Source organism: Hyperoodon ampullatus (genome assembly GCF_949752795.1).
Source record: "Hyperoodon ampullatus genome assembly, chromosome: 15".
NCBI classification, from domain to species: domain Eukaryota; kingdom Metazoa; phylum Chordata; class Mammalia; order Artiodactyla; family Ziphiidae; genus Hyperoodon; species Hyperoodon ampullatus.
In genome coordinates, this window is record NC_136928.1 from 51,287,282 (window position 1) to 51,308,351 (window position 21,070).

Consider the following 21,070-nt stretch of genomic DNA (forward strand, 5'->3'; position numbering starts at 1 on the left):
GTGGCGAACTGCTGGGGTCCCAGAGTGGACAAGTCTGAGAGTCAAAGACTCTAGGCTGACCCCGTCATAGGGGTCCCCGCACTTTGGGAGCTTTACCTCTAATTGTCTGACCAGGTTTCTCACAGTGAACATTGGAGAAAAATTCCCTCCTGCTTATGGCAGGGGGAGAGGGAAAGGATTTTGAAATATACCAGAGCACCCTGTTCTTAACAAGGCCTACTCTCAGGAGAAGCTATTTTGCCAGAGACTAAACTATTGTAGTTTTATCAGATCCTAAGCAACCTGGGGCAAGGGAAATACCCAACTCCAGCCCATGCTAGCTATCCTGTCCCACATAAGGTGGAGGAGGGGGGGACCCTGAGAAACATGTGTAAGGCTCATAGTTCAGAGGCACAGGCTCACAGAAAGACTGAGATCTAATCACAGGACTACAGAATGCTTCCCCTCCCCCAGCACCTTAGCACCATGTTACTAAAGGCCTTTTATTGCAGTTCCTGTTACCCAACACATCATGTCTGACTATCAAAAAAAAAAAATTACAAGGCATACTAAAAGGCAAAAAACAGTCTGAAGAGACAGGGCAAGCAGCAGAACCAGATTGAGACATGGCAGGGATGTTAGAATAACCAGACCAGGAATTTAAAACAACTATGATTGATATGCTATGGGCTCTAATCAATAAGGTAGACAGCATGTAAGAACAGATGGGCAAGCAGAGAGATGGAAATTCTAAGAAAGACTCAAAAGGAAATGCTGGAACTCAGAAACACTGTAAGAGAAACGAAGAAGGTCACTGATGGGCCCATTAGTAGAATGGACATAACTGAGAAAAGAATCTCTGAGCCTGAGGATATGTCAACAGAAACTTCCAAAACAGAAAAGCAAGGGAAACATACTGAAAAAAAAAGGAACAGAATATCTAATAAATGTGGAATGATTACAAAAGGTGTAACATATGTTTATGGGAATACCAGAAGGAGAAAAAAGGGAGAAATGAACAAAAGAAATATTTGAAGCAAAAATGACTGAGAGTGCCCTCAAATTAAAGTCAGACACCAAACCACAGACCCAGTAAGCTTAGAGAACATCAAGCAGGATAAATGACAAAAATCAAAACCAATAACAAACTACACCTAGGCATATCATATACAAGCTGCATAAAATCAAAGATAAAGAAAAATAATCCTGAAAGAAACCAGAAGGAAATAACACCTTACCTACAGAGAAGCAAAGATAAGAATTACATCTGACTTCTTCTCAGAAACCACATAAGCAAGAAGAGAGTAGAGTGAAATATTTAAAGTACTGAGAGGGAAAAAACAATGCAGAATTCTGTAGCCTGTGAAATTATCCTTCAAAAGTGAAGGAGAAATAAAGACTTCCTCAGACAAATAAAAATTGAGGGAATTTGTTGCCAATAGACCTGCCTTGCAAGAAATGTTAAAAGAAGTTCTTCAGGCAGAAGGGGAGAGGCAGCATGTGGAGAGGAGGGCCTCTGGAGTGTGGAGTTCCCGAGTGTGGAGGCTATTAGCAAAAGATGGTGGATCGCTTGGCAAACAGTGAAGCAAATACTAGACGTAAAAATAGAGTAGAAAACTGTTTTGGAGCAGCTGGCTAACCCTTAACTATACCTGGATGGGTTCTTATTGGAGAAGGAGTATTGACTAAGTTGTGCACAAAAAAGCCTAAAGCAAGGCAGTTTTTCTTATTTAATGATATTCTTGTATATGGCAATATTGCCATCCAGAAGAAAAAATATAACAAATAACATATTATTCCCCTGGAAAATGTCACAATGGATTCTCTCACAGATGAGAGAGACTTGAGGAATGGATGGCTGATCAAGACGCCAACTAAATCATTTGCAGTTTATTCTGCCACTGAGAAATCAGAATGGATGAATCACATAGATAAATGTGTTACTGATTTGCTCTCCAAAAGTGGGAAGACACCCAGTATGAACATGCTGCTGTCTGGGTTCCTGACTCTGAGGCAACTGTATGTATGCGCTGTGAGAGAGCAAAATTCACACCTGTTAATCGTCGTCACCACTGCCGCAAATGTGGTTTTGTTGTCGGTGGGCCCTGCTCTGAAAAGAGACTTCTTCCCAGCCAGCCCTCTAAGCCTGTGAGGATTTGTGAGGTCTGCTATGACCTGCTTTCTACTGGGGACATGGCCAGGTGCCAGCCTACTAGATCGGACTCTTATAATCAGTCACTGAAGTCTCCTTTAAATGACGTATCTGATGATAATGACGATGATGATAGCAGTGACTAGGGGAATATTTTGAAATATTTAATTGGATGTGACTATCTGAGAAATCAGCTCTGGGGCGAATGTAAAATCCTGAGCTTTCTGTCAGTTTTGCTCTAGCAATGAATTTGCCTGAGAAACTTTTAACCTATGTGCCTCAATATATTCTATAGAAAATAGGTCCTGTTACCATCCCCCAACCCCAACTGCTGCTGCCGCTCTCTCCTCACCTCCCCCAGCTCCCTATTCTTCTACAGGGATAGACTATTGTGAATATATCAGAAAAATTTTTGGTTTCTTATTCTTGTTTTAATTCTACACTATTTTCTTGAATGGTTGGGAAAAGATGTTTATTTACCATATCATGTACTATACTGTTGTTTATTATATGTTCTGTAATATGGAAAAACTAAAGGCAAAGAATGATGGAAAAGGAGTATGATGTGGTCAGTTAATAATGTTATTAGCTTTTTTCTAACCATCCTATCTAAAGGTTAAGACACCAGTAACAGAAATACATGCTTTGGAAATACTTTGGCTTTTTCATATCCCAGGTGGTGCCTTATCATAATAGCACTGTTGCATGTAATAAAACCCTACCTTCTCACTTTTTAGTTTGTTTTAAAAATACACTGGCTGGGCTTCCCTGGTGGCGCAGTAGTTGAGAGTCTGCCTGCCGATGCAGGGGACAAGGGTTCGTGCCCCGGTCCGGGAAGATCCCACATGCCGCGGAGCGGCTGGGCCCGTGAGCCATGGCCGCTGAGCCTGCACGTCCGGAGCCTGTGCCCCGCCACGGGAGAGGCCGCAACAGTGAGAGGCCCGCGTACCACAAAAAAAAAAAAAAAAATACACTGGTGCTCTTTGAGGTGTAAAGTGAATGTTATAAATGGGTGTGATTAGAAAATACTTCTCATTTGACAGCTACAAATAACTAAATTTAGAGGTTCTTTATTCCATATGAATAAATATTTTTCCATAAAATAGTTGTGATTACTGTATATTTTTACTTTTTGTAGGTACCAAATTATAACTGTCATTCTGAGGAATCTGGCTTGAAATTTATCAAATACAAATTGTCACTGCATTATTTCTACTTTTAGTGAGACATATTTTTAGGTGTAAATTCATCTGCTTTAACATTGTTTCTAGAATGAAAAATCTTATACAACTTCTTGAAATTAACCAATCTCTTTAAAAAAATCTCATGCTAGAGCACAGATCTACTTAGGTTGAAGATTTGGAAGAAATAATGTATGAGAATGGTTAGGAGAGACCAGTTAAGTTTGCCTAGACTTCATATTTGTGGAAATATTTTCTATTTCAGTGTGAAACTATCTTGAATTTACAAATATAGTGTTATATTTTATAAAGTTTTGTAAAGTCCCAAACAATATTTCTATTTTTGTAAAACAACTGTATGTTTAATCTGTTTCTGAAATCATTTTGCAATCTATGGAAATAGAGTAGCAATTGATCTTCCTAAATTGTGAACTTTATTGAGTCAGTCTAGATGGCTTTTAAGAAGAGGTAATTTTTCACTCTTTGCTTTTGAAGCAGCCATTAGGTTGAAAGTATATTTATCATATAAAACTTGATGCATCTTACACTACTCTCTCCATTTGTATGCTGCAAATAACTGTAGTCTTTCAAATAAGAAAAATCAGTCTGAAGTTTGTTTTAAATTCTAAATTCTTTTGTTTTCAAGGGGCACAATGATAAAGGGGTCAATTCTCCTAGAAGACATTAAAATCCTTAATGTGTATGCACCTAACAACAGAGCACCAAAATACGTAAGGCAAAAACAGTGAACTGCAAGGAGAAATAGATGAACCAACTATTATGGTTGAAGACTTTTAACACCCCTCTATCAGACAGATACAGAAGGACAGATACAGAAGGCAGAAAATCAGTAAGGACATAGTTGAAGTCAACAGTCACATTAATCAACTGGATATTTATTGACTGCCTCATCCAACAACAGCAGAATACACATTCTTCTCAAGCTCACATGGAACATTTACCAAGACAGAGCACAATGTGAGCTATAAAACGCATCTTAACAATTTTAAAATAATAGAAATCATACAATGTCTATTCTCAGACCACAGTGGAATTAAATCAGAAATCAATAACAGAAACATATTTGGAAAAATCCCCAAATACTTGGAAATTAAATAACATACTGCTAAGTAACACATGGGTCAAAGAAGAAATCTCATGAGAAATTTTAAAATATTTTGAACTGACTGAAAATGAAAATACAACTTTTCATAATTAGCAGGATGTAGCAAAAGCATCCTTGAAAGATACAATCTGCCAAACCTCACACACGTAATACAGTGTAAAAGATTTATATCTATTCAAGAAATAAAATCAGTAATTAATAGCCTTCCAAGACAGATAGTACCAGGCTCAGATAGGTTCACTAGTGAATTCCAGGACCACACACTTAAGGAAGAAATTATACCAATCCTCTACAATATCTTCTAGAAGATGGAAGCAAAGGAAACATTTCCTAACTCCTTTTATGAGACCAGCATTATCCTAACACCAAAACCAACAAAGCCATTACAAGAAAAGACAACTGCAGACCAATATCTCTCACAAATATAGATGTAGAAATCCTCAACAAAATACTACCAAATTGAATCCAACAATGTATAAAAAGAAATATATATGATGACAAAATGTGATTTATCTCAGGTATGCAAGGCTAGTTCAGTATTTGAAAATCAGTTAATGTAATCCATCACATCAACAGGCTAAAGAAGAAAAATCACAAAGCCTATCAATCAATGAAAAAAAAAAGCATTTGACAAAATCCAACACCCATTCATAATAAAATCTCTCAGCAGCAAAGAAATAGAGGGGAACTGCCTTAACTTGATAAAGAACATCTACAAAAACCTACAACTAACATCACGCTTAATGGTAAGAAACCAGAAGCTTTCTAGTTCCAAGAACCAGGCAAGGATGTCCCCTCTCACCACTCCTTTTCAATATTGCACTGGAAGTACTAGCTAATGCAACAAGACAAGAAAAGGAGGTAAAAGGCATAGTGCTTAGAAAGGAAGAAATAAAACTGTCTTTGTTTGCAGATGACATGATTATCTATGCAGAAAATCTGAAAGAACTGACCAAAAAACTGGAACTAATAAGTGATTATAGCAATGCTGTAGGATACAAGGCTAATATACAAAGCCAATCACTTTCCTATTTATCAATAATGATTATGTGGAATTTAAAATTAAGAACATGATATCATTTGCATTATCACCTAAAAAATGAAATACTTAGGTATAAATCTAAGAAAATATGTACAAGACTGAGGAAAACTACAAAACTGATGAAAGAAACAAAAAAGAACTAAATACATGTAAAGATATTCCATGTTCATGGGTAGGAAGTCTCAATGTTGTAAGGAGGACAGTTCTTCCCAGTGTCATCTATAGATTCACTGAAATCTCAATCAAAATCTCGGGAAATTATTTTGTGGAGATTGAAAAACTGATTCTGAAGTTCACATGGAGATGCAAAAGACCCAGAATAGCCAACACAATATTGAAGAAGTGTTGGACAACCAACACTACCTGACTTCAAGACTTACTGTAAAATTATAGTAATCAAGGCAGTGTGTACTGGTGAAAGAATAGACAAACAGATCAATGGCACAGAATAGAGAACCCAGAAATAGACCTCCATAAACATAAAACTGATTTTCGACAAAGGAGCAAAGGCAGTACAAGGGAGCAAAGACAGTCTTTTCAACAAATGGTGCTGGAACAACTGGATATCCAATGCAAAAAAAAAAAAGAACCTAGACACAGATTTTACACCCTTCACAATAATTAACTCTAAATGGGTCATAAACCTAAATATAAAACTCAAAACTATGAAACTCCTAGAAGATAACATAGGAGGAAATCTAGGTGCCCTTGGATATGGCAATGACTTTTTAAATATAACACAAAAGGCATGATTAATGAAAGAAATAATTGATAAGCTGGACTTCATTAAAATTAAAATTTTTTGCTCTGCAAAAGACACTGTCAAGAGAATGAGAAGATAAGCCACAGACTGGGAGAAAATATTTGCACAAGACATATCTGATAAAAGCTTATCCAAAATATGCAAGAACCCTTAAAACTCAACAATAAGATAATGAACAACCCAATTAAAAAATAGACAAAAGACTTGAGTGGAAACCTCACCAAAGAAGATATACAGATAGCATACAAGCATATGAGAAGATGATCCACATCATATGTCATTAGGGAATTGCAAATTAAAACAAGATACCACTACACACGTTTTAGAATGGCCAAAATCTAAAACACTGACAACACCAAATGCTGGTGACAATATGCAGCAACAGGAATTCTCATTCATTCCTAGTGGGAATGAAAAACGTCTTCCACTTTGGAAGACAGTTTGGTAGTTTCTTACAAAACCAAACATACTCTTAGCTTACAATCCAGCAATCACACTCCTGGTATTTACCCAAAGTAGTTGAAAATGTATGTCTACACAAAAACCAGCACACGGATGTCTACAGCAATTTTATCCATAATTATGAAAACTTGGAAACAACTAAGATGTCCCTTAGTAGGTGAACAGCTAAATAACCTGTGGTAAGTTCATACAATGGAGTATTATTCAGCACTAAAAATACATTAGTTATTAACCCATGAAAGACATGGAGGAAACTTATGAACATTACTAAGTGAAAGAAGGCAATCTAAAAAGACTATATACTGTATGATTCCAACTATATGACTTTCTGGAAAAGCAGAACCACAGAGACAGTAAAAAGATCAGTGACTGTCAGGGGTTGGGGAGGGGCAAGGATGAATAGCCAAAGCACAGAGGATTTTTAGGGCAGTGAAACTATCCGTATGATACTGTAACGGTGGATACAACACTCTGTACATTTGTCCAAACCCACAGTATGTCCAACACCAAGAGGGAACCCTAACGTAAACTGAGGGATAATGATGTATCAGTTTAAGTTCACTGATTGTAACAAATGTATCACTCTGGTGGGGACATTGATAGTGAGAGAGGCTGTCCGTGGGTGGGGGTAGGAGGGTATACTGGAAATCTCCGTACTTGCTCCTCAATTTTGCTGTGAACCTAAAACTGCTCTAAAAGTTAAAGTCTATTAAAACACACACACGTGCACGCATGCACGCACGCACGCACACACACACACACACAGAGTTTCTGGAGTGAAACCAGGCAGGATGGCCAGACCTCCTACTGGCCCTTCACGGCCTGGTCCCTGACCTAGAGGGAGGGACAGCGCAGACTCCACTCCCCCTCCTTCCCAACCCAGGCTTGAAGAGTTCAAGTGAATTATGGAGCTGAAGATGCCCACAGAACCAAAGGCAGGGGTGTGGGGATGGGGGAGCATGTGCGCTGATGGGAGGGGAGCTTTCTCAGGCAATATAAACAAACGAGAAAGCTCCACCACAGCCTGGCCATGGTGCCAAATCCATTAACTGAGTTATTACTAACAATGCCTGAAAATCCTCAGAGCCTCCCAGACTCCAGGCAACAGCACTCAGCTCTGAATCCTCTGTCCCACTCCCCTTAGCAACAGCTACCCTTTGACACACAGCCCACCTCACCTGCACCTGCCCACCAACTTCATGCAAGTCATCTTCTGTCTCTTCTGAGGTGACAGAAAGGACAAGAATGAAGCAACCAAACGAAGAGAGAGAATTTCTTAGCAAGGGCAGCTTATCTAGGTGATTTAGTCACTGGCGCCCCCTGGTGTTGTAACGCCAGACCTGTCCATCCTAATGAAACAATTAGCTCGGGTTGGCTGGTCAGCAAGATAGGATCGGTCTTCAGAGACTTTGTTTTTCATTTTTTTAAATTCTGTTATTTCCCTAGGAGAACTGTGTAGTTGTCCCAATAGGTTAAGTTAAAAAAAAAATCCAATAACATGTCACTTAAAATGGACCACGTGAAAAAGCAACTTTGAAAGTGCTTTGAAAAGTCTGGAAACAAGAGGGCAAAGTTGGCTGAGGGAGGGGAACTTGACATAATTTAGGCAGCCACAGTGGGGCTCCTGGAAGCTTTAAGGTGATACCCAGAGGCTGCAGATCAGTAAGAGAAAGTGGATGTGCCAGTTGGAATCAAAAGAAAGGGGAAGTCAGAAAGAGGAAAACAAATACCGTATGCTAACACATATATATGGAATCTAAGAAAAAAAAAAAGGTCGTGAAGAACCTAGGGGTAAGATGGGAATAAAGACACAGACCTACTAGAGAATGGACTTGAGGATATGGGGAGGGGGAAGGGTAAGCTGTGACAAAGTGAGAGAGTGGCACGGACATATATACACTACCAAACGTAAAATAGATAGCTAGTGGGAAGCAGCCACGTAGCACAGGGAGATCAGCTCGGTGCTTTGTGACCACCTAGAGGGGTGGGATAGGGAGGGTGGGAGGGAGGGAGACGCAAGAGGGAGGAGATATGAGAACATATATATATGTATAGCTGATTCACTTTGTTATAAAGCAGAAACTAACACACCATTGTAAAGCAATTATACTTCAATAAAGATGTTTAAAAAAAAAAAGAAAGAAAGGGGAAACGTTTGGGGCAGAGAAACCAGCCAAATCACCCCTTCTGCACTCCTCTGGCCCATCCCGATTGGTGAGCACCCAGGCCCAGTGGCAAGGCTCCCAAACCCCTCACAGCTCGAGGCTGCCCCTAAGGCTTCCCTTTCCAGGCAGCTTCATATTGTTCATTTTCAACTGTTCCACCTGGATGAACTGTACTGGGAAGAAACAGAGCTGCCTTGCTGGGGCTCTTCTAAAAGGAGGATCATTATAGTACTACTACCTAGTTTTTCATCACATGTTTGTTGAGCTCCTACTCTGTGCTGGGTGGTACTGCAGCAGCAGTGTCATCCTCAGGACAGATGGGGGCTCGAGCACTCTGACCTTCATTTTGGTTTCCATGTTTCCACCCTTTTCATAGCTGAGATTAAAGCGAGGGTTGCAGTGGGGCAAGTCAGGCTGTTGGGATTTCTCCCAAAGCAAGCGGATGACACTGTCAGAACAATGACAAAGGGAGATGGGCAGGCCTATGTGCCCTGCAGAAATCTCTTTCCATGAGGGTTATTTGGCCCTAGAGGGTGAGCCAGGGCAGTGGTTTGATTTCGTAACAGATTAGTCAGCCACGCCACACTCAGAGGCAGAGCACACACAATTTTGAACAGGAAATTGTGTGCTTGTGCCATGGAGGTTGGCAGGGGCGGGAGAGTGACTGATGCAGAGTCCTGGGCAGAAGATGAGAACAGGAGGTTAGAGGGGAGCTCCTTGGGGGTTAAACTGGGCACCAACTGTCTCCAGATAGAGACTGGGCACTGGAACCACCATTCAAAGCTTTTCAGAAGCAATGACTGGCCAACTGTCTGCTACCTGGCATTCCTGAGACGAAAACTCTGACTGAGTCTCCCACTGACCTTCCACTTATGATGCGGGGCATTTGTCATGATCCCCAGGCATTGCCAGCTGCTACTGCAAGGATTCAGAATCAACCAAGGAGACTCCTGTGGCATTTCCGTGCTGAGCAGGGAACTGCTTCTTTCTCCCCTGCCCTCTAGGTATAACTCATTACCTACCTAGAACATCTTCCCTTGCCCTCCTTTCCAGGTCCTTCTCCTCCCTCAAGGTGTAGCTCAAGCCCCATTCCCCCCAGAAAGCCTGTCCTGACCAAGTTCCTGTTGGCCTCTCTTGCCCTTGAACTGCTCACACATACTTCTGATTCACTGCTTGAACTGTTGTCTATATTTAACTTATGTTTTAATGCCCAAGTAGAGGGCAAGTTTCTAGAAAACTAAAGTAATGTTTTATCTCCAAGTTCTCCCTGATGCCTTGCACAAACCAGGATGCCATGCTTTTCAGTGTAATCTAACTCTGTGGAAATTAGTTAACACACAGGCAGCAAAAATGACCAGACCCCAGCAGATAACAGGTAACTGAAATCCTAAAGTCACTACATAGGCAGTTTCTGATCATGCAAAATTAAATGTCAAGGCACAAGAAGGTGAAGCAGTCAGTGAACATGACTTATGTAAAAACAAACAAGCAACAAACAGATGAAAAGTCTCCTTATGTAATTCCCTCATTATGTGGTTCAACCACAAAAGATAGGGCTTGAAGTTACTACAGGACTTCTACGAGCATTTCTTCATAATTATTCTTACAAATGCATGAAGATGCATATATGAGGATGTCTGCAGCAGCATTAAATGGTGAGGACACAGAAACAAGTAAATGTCCATCAAGAAGGTAAGCTTTAAATAATGTATGGAATGTCCCATGATGTGGAATATTAAGCAGCCAGTAAAAAGAATGATGCGACCTTATATACGCTGACTTGTAGGAAAAGCAAATTACAGAACAATGCATATAGCATTTAATTAACAAACATTTGTTGAAGGCTAATGTGCCCGGCACTGTTCTGGATGCTGGGGAAACAGCAGAGAACAAAATAGACCAAAAAAACCTCTGCCCTCATGGACCTTATATTCTGATTAGGAGAGGAAGAAATAAACATAAAATATAGGTAATTTAAGTTATCAGAAGGTGACAATTGTTGCAAAGAGGAAAAAAAAAAAGCAGAGGAAGGTGAAGGAAGTTAAGAGATGGGAACTTCAGTTTTTAAAAGGGTAGACCTCCCAGAGAAGGTGATCATATTTCTGTGTGTGTGTGTATGGTGGGAAGGGGGGTGGGCAGCATCTAAGTTGGCTTATAATAATCTCCACCTTCTGGTATCTGACCCTTCACACCATTCCCTCCCATTAAATGGGGGGCTGGACGTAGTGATTCTCTTTTAACGAACAAAAAATGTCAAAAGTGATGGGATGTCATTTTTGAGATTAGGTTACAAAACAGTATGGCTTCTGTTTTGAGCATACCCTCTTGCTTTCTTGTTTGCTTGCTCTGAAGGAAATCAGCTTCCATGCTGTAAGTTGCCCTATGGAGAGGCCCATGTGGCAAAGAACTGATGTCTCTAGCCAACAGCAACCTGAGTGAGCTTGGAAGGGATTCTCTTCCAGTTGAACCTTCAGATGAGACCAAAGCACCACCTGTCAGCTTGATGCAAACTCATGAGAAAACCTAAGTCAGAAGCACTCAACTAAGCTGCATTCAGATTTTTAACCCAGAGAAACTCTGAGGTAATAAATATTGGTTGTTTTAAGCCACTAGGTTTTGGGATAATGTGTTATGCACCAACAGATGCCTATTACAGCGTATATGTGTGTATATAAGTATTCATGCAACAAATGCACACAGAAAGGCTTGAAAGGATCCACAGCAAATTGTTAGTAGCAGTTAAGGCTGGGGATGCATGTGGAAAAAGAACACAAAGGACTTTAATATTTTTTATACATATCCTTAAGACTTAAGTCTTGCTTGAATCTTTCCTAGTGAGAATTATTTATTATTTGTGGCTGTGTTTGTTTGTTTGTCTTTTGGCCACGCTGCGCAGCATGAGGGATCTTAGTTCCCTGAGCAGGGATTGAACCCATGCCCCCTGCCATGGAAGTGCAGAGTCTTAACCACCGGACCGCCAGGGAAGTCCCTGTGTTTTTCTTAATTCTAAAAGTACAAATAAAAGTTGAAGATATGACAAGGAACCTAGTTGTCAAAAAATAATAGTGAAGGGCTGATATTTTCAAAAATGATGAGAATAAAAATCCTTTTTCATGTCTCTAATGTTTTTTAAATATCCAAAAAGGAAGGAAGGGAAGGAGGGAGGGAGGGAGACCTTTCCTTCCTCCTATCTTTATGGCTCTTGCAGCCACTCCACGAGGTATATACAGCTAAGATCACTCTGTTTTCATTACTTTCATTATAATTCTCAGAAGGTAGGTGGGCAGTTGGGGTCACCTGGCCAGTGGGCCCTGCCTGCAATTGCCCAGCCAGGCAGTGATAGAACCAGGACAGACCAGTTCCCTGGACTCCTAATCTGGGATCTTCACTGGCCACAGCTCTCTGCCTAAGGGGTTTCCCCCAAACAAGATGGCCTGTTCTTCATTACCCACGGGAAAGTGACACTCTGCCCCTTAGCCCACAAAAGCAGGCTCGGATCACAGCTGTTACTAGGATAGGATCTGAGAGAGAGTCAGGAAGCCTGGAAGGAGATTCTTCAGGAATTTCCAGGCCAGACCTTTCCCAACTGTACCTATCCTCCACCTTGGTACAGAGCTGCAGTCAGAGGGGACAGGCAGGAGTAGGGAGCCCACCGCAGATGGGGACGGGCAAACCAGGGCTGCTGCAGGGCCCTGCAGGGCACACTGTGGATTGTAAAGAGGTCTGGCTTTCTGTTAAACTGCCCCTCGGTGCCTGATGACTTCAGGGCGGCTGTGCTGGAGACATGAGTGTGAGCTCATGGGCAGAAGAGAAGTGGGCGGTGACCCACAGGACACGTGAGAATCCCACATCTTCTTTAGAGAAGGAAACACAAATCCTAAGGTATTGGGAGTCTTTACCTCCACAGGGAAATAACTCCATGAGTCAATGGAAAAACAAAACACAAGTGCAAAAGGACCCTAGGGGGTTCACTGTGCAGGTGGTCAGGTTGGGGAAGCAGCACAGTTCAAATAAAGTGAAGAACAAAAAGGGTTCAAATGCCTCAGTGATGCTAATATTTAAACGTTTGAAGCTAATTTCTGGACTAATAGTGGCTGAAGGCTCAGACAGACCCTCAATGAGCCTGGAGAGAGACACAGCAACTGTGCCAGCACTCAAATCATAAGACAAAAGACAGGAGGGAATTCCCTGGCAGTCCAGTAGTTAGGACTCCGTGCTTTCACTGCCGAGGGCGCAGGTTCAATCCCTGGTCAGGGAACTATGATCCCGCAAGCCACGTGGCACAGCTAAAAACAAAAACAAAACAAAACAAAACAAAAAAAACAAAGGACAGGAATGAAATATTTTGCCTTATCACTTAGTGCTGGTGTTTTTCTGCCCTGATTAAGGACTCAGTTACCAAAAACAGCCCGTGAGCATCCTCCAAGCATCTGTCCCCTCTGGGACGTGGGAGGGAGGTGGCAGCCCGGAGAACAGAGGTGAGTCCCACAGGCCCCTTGTTGTATCCCCTTGTGCACATTGTTCTCCATTCTCCACCAGTAAAACGGGGGTAATTATGTTCCCTCTCCCTGGCTGACAGAGGGACGATCCCTGCAAGAGTGTATGCACCACACTTGAACCCATGTGGCTCAGGCAATTTTAGGCTGAAGGGAGAGTGACCAGGACAGTCTCATAGCTCCTTCCCTATAGACCCAGGCTCGAGAGAAACTGGTTTCACTAAAAATACCTAAACGGATTATCGCCAGGAGCGGGATGGGCAACAAAGCTGAGCTGACGGCCAAGTGGCTGGTGTCCCACCACGACCAAGGGATAGGGGCTCCAGCCCAGGAGGCCAAGCCAGCCTGATCCAGCAGAGGTGAGGATCTGACGGAGTCTCCCCGAGCAGGAGACGGCATGGAGCACGGGTCAGAGCCAGGTCAGGAGCCCGCTGCCTGGGCTCCAGCTCCATGGGGACTTGCTCTGGGACCCCGGGCAGGTAACTAAGTCTTGATTTCCTTTTCTTAGCAATCGTAGGAGCGGAACCAGGCTTAGACCCAGACACGAGGGGCCCCTGCCCTGGCCCCTCCTGGTCTCTTCTGGTCATCAACCTCTCCACAGGGTAAGGGGCCTGCAGGGGCAGAAAGACTTGAGGTTGAAAAAGGATCAAAAGCGAGAAGCAAACACAGGGGATTGGCGGGGCGGGGGGTGGGGTGGCGGGCAGTGAAACCACTCTGTATGATACGTGTCATCATACATTTGTCAAAACCCATAGAGTATCCAACACCAAGAGTGAAATTTATGTAAGTTATGGACATTGGGTGATTATGATGTGTCAATGTAAGTTCAGCGACTGTAAGAAATGTATCACTCTGGTGGAGATGTTGATGGTGGCGGAGGCTCAGTGTATGTGGGGTCAGGGGGTATATGGGAAATCTCTGTACCTTCAGTTCAGTTCTGCTGTGAATCCAAAGCTACTCTAAAAAAATAAAGTCTATTAATTGAGAGAGAGAGACAGGAAGAGCAAGAGTAGGAAAGGAGCAAGGAGGAAATGGCCAAGTCATCGTAGCAGAGGAAAAGGACAGGGAAGATCTGTGAAATTTGCTGGGGGCCCTAAATTCTGAACAGCCTTTACCTTCTTGTCTCTGTGTGGCCTGACCCCCTCACGTTCCCCTGGGCTCCAGTGAACAGGAATCCTTGCTCTAGGCAGCCTCGCTCATCCCATCCTTTACTTGAGCAGGCTTGAGAGTGTTTCCTGCCAAAACAGAGCTGAATACACTGTCCCTGGGCCTTGCCTTCTCCCGGGGTCATCCAGGGACCCACAGCCCTAGTTGCTGCATCTGGCTATCTGGGCTGCTTTCTAAAGATATCAATATTTATGATATGACAAATCTTCATTTAGATTCCCTAGGTAGATCAATAATTAATAGATTTACTAAAAACCAGACATGGCTTCATCAGAGTCCCATCCAAAGCAGGCACTCTGCTTCCCAGCAACCCCACTCAACTTTCCAAAAATGCATCACTCCTCTGAAAACATGTGAGATTCCTGCTGCATTATTTTTCTTTCTCTTCCTTTGTTTTAATGTCACGTAATGGCAAAAAGGATTTCGGGTAGGCCCTGTTTCTTTCAGGTCATGTGCTAGAATTCTAGAAAGGGAAATGTGAATGTCTGGGAAGCTCACACAGGACACTAGATGTGTCAGCAGCCAGCACTTCCTCCTGTCCTGGGGCAGGTCATCCTCATTTCCCGCGACAGCTGTTTCCAACCCTGCTCACGCCTTCCACACCACCCCCACTTCTCACCCCCACTTTGAACAGGATCTCCTGTTTCAGAAATCCTTATTTTTATTTGCAATGCCCTCAAAAGATTCAGAACTTAAATGATCACTCTGCCTAATCACCTCCTCCTGGACTCCCTTCCCCAACATAGGACACATATCTGTACCCTGGCCTGGCCTTGAGGCTTTCCTTCCACTGGGAGAAGGGGTATCCATCTCTCTGTCCCTGTTCTGTCAGTGGTCCCCTGTCTCTCCTGGCTCACCATTTCCACTGTCTTTTTCCTGATTATATAAAATAACCTGAAAATACTTCACCCTCCATTCTCACTTCAGCCTCTGCACTTGGGCATCCATCCCCACTGCCCCACCAAGACAGCTCCTGCTGAGGGCACTAGTGACCTCCCTGTTGTTAAATCCAACCCCATGCTCAACTTTTTTTTTTTTTTTTATTGAAGCATAATTGACCTACAACACTATGTTAGTTCCAGGTGCACAACATAGTGATTCAATATTTCTATACATTACAAAATGAGCACCACAATAAGTCTAGTTACCATCTGTCATCATACAAGGATACTACAGTATTATTGAGTCTATGCCCCATGCTGTACATTTCATCCTTGTGACTGACTCACTTATTTTGTAACTGGAAGTTTTTACTTCAATCTCCCTTACCTATTTCACTCCCCCCTCCCCGCCATCAACCACCTGTTTGTTCTCTGTATCTATGTCTGTTTCTGTTTTGTGTTTGTTCATTTGATGTTTTATAGATTCCACATATAAGTGAAATCATACAGCATTTGTTTTTCTCTGTCTGACTTATTTAACTTAGCATAATACCCTCTAGGTCTATCCATGTTGTCACAAATGGCAAGATTTAATTAATTTTTATGGCTGAGTACTATTCCATTGTGTGTGTGTGTGTGTGTGTGTGTGTGTGTGTGTTTACACACCACCTCTTCTTTATCCATTCATCTATCAATGGACACTTAGGTTGCTTCCATACCTTGGCTATTGTAAATAATGCTGCAATGAACACAGGGGTACATGTATCTTTTCAAATTAGTGTTTCTATTTTCTTCAGGAAAATACCCAGAAGTGGAATTGCTGGATCATATGGTAGTTCTATTTTCCCATGTTCTACTTCTTACTTTAAATAACTTCTTGGAACCATTTGGCACTATCCATCATTTCCTTCTTTAAATTTTTAAAAAAATACTCTCTACCCTTTTGGCTTCCATGATGCCATTCCTTGCTACTTTTCCTCCTACCTCTGAGGTCTTTCCCTCCCAGTTCCTTTGCATGCTCATCTTAGGATGCTGGTACCCGCCCCAGATTCCCAAGTTGTTTTCTTCTTTCTTCACACTCAAGGTACTTATCCTGGGGATGACATCTACTTTATAGGTTTAACTACTACTTAGACATTGACAAATCCCAAATCTAAATGCTCAGTCTAGACTTCTCCTCTGAGTTTCGATGAGAAGGTCCAATAGTCCGACAGCTCCATGTAAACGTCCCACAGGCACCTAAAAGTTAACATGCCCCCAACTCAACTCCACAATCACTGCCTCCAGCCCTGCCCTCCCTCATGTGTTCCCTGTCTCAGCGAGTAGTGTCACCATCCTCCCAGTTGGATCTCGTCACTACAGCCAATAAATCACTCCTCGATGCCTCTTAAGTTAGTTTCCTTCTTTATTCCCACTATAGCCAGTACCTTATTTCCAGTCCTCATAATTTCTCATTGGGATCCCTTCAATGACCAATTGGTTCATGGCTTCAGCTTTCCTTCTTGTACTTTACCTCTTTCTCCAATTTTTCCACAATAGGTATTTATCAATAATACATTCACTAATAATAAAATACTGTTTTTATAACATAAAATAATTTCATAAAATTTAATGTTTTTCATTTTTAAATTAAATTTTAAATTTTAAATAATAAAACACTGTTTTTAAATAATGTCCATGAGACGTTCCTGCCCAACAGTTCATGGTTGTCCAACTCTGTGAGCAGGTTGGGACCAGCTTGTGAAACTGGACACTCTATTCAGGCCCCCAGGGTATGTCCCCACCTCCCCATATTACATGCCATTACCTGTGTCACTTAGCACACTCATTTGAGCAGAAATCAATTCACAGGCACGACAGCAGGAAACAGGAAGAAACTCAAGACTCAGAAGTCAAGGTTCAAACCCTATTTCTGCTCACAAGCTACATGACATGATCAAATTACTCAGTCTCTGAGCCCGTTTCCTCATGGGGGCCATGGGCATAATGTAACATCTATCACAGGCCTACAAAGGATCAATAAGATGTGATAGTGCTTTAGCAGAGTTCCTTCCAAGAGTAAGCTGTGAACCACAGATGGTGACAGAAAAATCTCTATGACTTATTTCAGGGCCTAACTCTGAAAACTTTTCTTCCCTTCTACTCTAATGTATTTTTTCCTTCAATTTCTTCTGCACTTTCATAGACTCATCTTGTCTCCCCAGCTTGTCCACTATCTTAAAAGATGGAGCCATGCCTTCCTTCTTCTGGTTCCCTCTACAGAGTCCCTTGAATGGCCTCTGCCCAGAGACTGCTTAGCAAATGCTCAGAGTAATTAATAAGGGCTTAGCGAGGGCTTGGGCTCAGTCCTCTGGCCAGGCCTGGAACACACTCTCAAGGCTATGAAAAGATTCTTTAAAGGAGGGACATCGGAGTGCAGGTGTGGGGGAGGAGGCCAGGACCAGCGCCTTACCTTTGCACTGCAAACCCTGCCGCAAGAGGCCCCAGAGCAAGGAGCCACAGTGGTCGCAGAAGGTGGGAACCTTGTAGTTGTGGATCCCGAACTTGTGGGGCATGTTGACACTGAACCGCTGGGAGCCCACCTGCAGGGACGGCAAAACACAGGGTCACCGCTAAGCTCCTCGCTCTGAAAGCTGCCCTGGCAAAGAGGTGCAGAGAACCTCCCTGCTGGGACCCTTATCCCACTCTCTCTGCTGCTCTGCTGGACTCTCCTCCCCCATCAGTCCCCTCCGGGACTCCAGACCTCCAACTCCCATGGCACACAGCACTCAACCTGTACCTCACATTTTGACCTGAAAGAATTGTCATTATGTGCTTTTAATGCTGCTTGAGCACCAAAGCCTAGCTAGGCAGAGTCTTTCTGCAGCCTGATGGTGGATGTGGGATTCTGTGAACACCCAAGAACCCAGCACAGCCGTGGAAACTGTAGGTCATCAGTTAGGACAAACAACCATCACGATGGAGATGGCTAACACGGAATGGTGACCACTAAGGGCGCTAAGGCGTCGGTGCTGACCACAGGCCAGGCACCACCAGCTCATTTAAACCTCACCACCACCCTATGGGGGTAGGCACGAGTTGACAAATGAGGAAATTACGGAACAGGGAGATTAAGAGATGTGCCTGCAGGCGGGTACGTGGCAGAGCCAGGATTTGAGGCTGTGGGTCTGAATTCAGGGCCCAGGCTTTTTAACCACTATGCTGCCACTTATGACTTAAAAGGAGTAAAGAGAAGGTGGCAAGACGGAAGGGCAGAGGATGGGGGAGACGAGTCCGGGCATCTGATCTGCAGGCCTGGGTCTGCCACCAGCCCCCTGTGAGGTCTCAGGCAAGTTTCCTGACTTCTCGGGGCTTTGGATTCCTTATCCGGCAAAGAAGGATGGCACCCCCAACCCACCTAATATGACAAGATTGTGGGGTCAATGACACACTGGGGGTGGAAGAGGGGGGAAACATTAACTGAAGCAAGAGGTCAGCAGGGGTCTCCCTCTGCCCTCCAAGAGACACTCTCCACCTACTGATACATCTCTAGTGGAGCAGCCACACAAACAAAATCTGCGCCTCTCAGGACAACGGGGCACCATCACCTGAGAGCCCCTGGGCTTGAGAGAGCATCACTCTTGCTACTCCAGGCATTAGGGACAGCACACAGCAGAGGAGCTGTCCTTGGCTCACTGCTGGCCGGTGAGTGAAAAACCCTCATGGGGGCGGGGGGTGAGAGCTGGGCACAGACATGAATGTGAACACAAACACCGAGGTATGTGCACACAACCCCTCAGGGCCACTCAGCTTCAGAACAACCTCCTTATCACCCGGCAACAAGGAATGGCTGATCCTGCCGCTGCACCATCATTGTACTGAGCCTTGCTTGAGGTGCCTCGGCCGTCTACTGTGCACTTACCCCAGTACCAGCATCCCAGATTTACTGAAAACAATAGTGCCCACCCCTCCGTAGATTTGTAGCATAGGTGTGCCTATTTGTGAATATAAATAAACCTGTAGAGGTTCGCAGTTGATAAGATTTACGAGATTTTTTTTTTTTTTAACTTACTGAGACTTATGAGACCCTTGAAAGCAGGAATCATGTATTCCTCTTTATTTCACTGGGACATGGAACAATTATCTGGCATACAGGAAGTGCTCAATAAACGCTCAATAAAATGTCCATAAGAAGGCAGACAGACAGACAGCAAGCTAATCATCTTTTTCTTTCATTTACTTAAACTAATGAGGGTAACAACATACTTCGGGTTATGATCCTAGACCAGGAGCCAAGAGACCCAGGTGACAGTGACTTGCCATTTCTACCCTGTCAGTAGAACCTCTGTAAATAATTTTGGTGGCTTGTACTGTCTGCCCTCCAGGGACATGGGACACTCAATCTAAGCCTCGTCCCTTCCTGATTTCCAGAGATGGCGTGAAATCAAAAGGAGATAAAAGATGGAAAATGCTTTGGATGTTGAGATGTCACTTGGTTGAATTCTTTTTAAGAAGCAGGCAGAAGATCTCTATAAGTGACTCCTTTTAGAAGCCAAAGTATAAACCCATTTGATTATAAACCCAGTTGATTATAAATCCACCCAAGGCCTCTCTGACTCCCAAATCTAATGGTCTATGATGATACAGTATTTATTTATTTCACTGAGAATTAAAATCATGTCTTTGAAATCAATTGTCATGAACACAGATAACTTCTCCACTTAGATTCACACCTGTCATCTTCCCCAAAAGGTTTTTTTTTTTTTTTTGCGGTACGCTGGCCTCTCACTGTTGTGGCCTCTCCCGTTGTGGAGCACAGGCTCCGGACGCGCAGGCTCAGCGGCCATGGCTCACGGGCCCAGCCGCTCCGTGGCATGTGGGATCCTCCCAGACCGGGGCACGAACCCGTGTCCCCTGCATCGGCAGGCGGACTCTCAACCACTGCGCCACCAGGGAAGCCCCCCCCGCAAAGGCTTTTATATCTGTTAGTGGAACCACTCTTCTCCTAATCACTCAGTTAGGAGAAACCTGGCTTCAAGTCGAATCTTCTCTCTTCCTTACCCCTAACAACTTCTCTAACAGTCAATCTAACACTAGTTTCTAAGATTAAGAGAACACAGTGGTCAAGGGCTCAGACTCCGGAACTGACTAGCTGAATTTGAACGTGGCTTTTTCACATACTGGGCTGTGAGGTTTGGGGCAAGTTAATTTGACCTCTCTATGCTCCTATTCTCTCTGTTGGAAAGTGAAGGTAATAACAACATGGATCTCATTAAGGTTGTTATGGCTTTAAAAAACATAAGATAAAGTGCTTAAATCAGGGCACGGCAAGTACTCAATGAATGTCAGCTATTATTGTTATTATTGCAGTTCTTTCAGGCTCCTAAGTGTTTCTTAGATTTGCTAATCCCACTCCATTCCCCCATCACCTCATAAAGATAAGGTTCCTGCTCGCGTGTTGTGTCTCTTACTATTTATGAAGTGTGGATCCCTTGACATGCCAGTGAGCCCCTTCACTGTTCCGATGAGATAATGACATAAAATAACTCACATTTTCCTTGTGGTCTTTCATTTGGGGATCACACAGCTCTTGGCATCCTATTCACACACCTAAACCCGACTCGGAGCCACACTCATTCCGTAGGCTGTACCTCATATTGGAAGACTGTGGACAACT

At 43.2% G+C, this 21,070-nt stretch overlaps 1 protein-coding gene and 1 pseudogene across 2 annotated transcripts in view; one reads left to right on the plus strand and one right to left on the minus strand.

Annotated features, from left to right (window-relative positions):
* The window catches only part of PRKCE (protein kinase C epsilon), a gene marked incomplete at its 5' end in the record, with an annotated part of 524,615 nt that overhangs the window by 173,074 nt on the left and 330,471 nt on the right, over positions 1 to 21,070 (minus strand). The window contains one exon of the mRNA XM_079721543.1: positions 17,867 to 17,996. Coding sequence (XP_079577669.1) covers positions 17,867 to 17,996 — 130 coding nt within the window. The remainder of the gene's footprint in view (positions 1 to 17,866; positions 17,997 to 21,070) is intronic.
* Positions 1,538 to 2,277, plus strand: LOC307064836 (pleckstrin homology domain-containing family F member 2-like; annotated as a pseudogene). Its single transcript has one exon. The product of its transcript is annotated as a pleckstrin homology domain-containing family F member 2-like (transcript).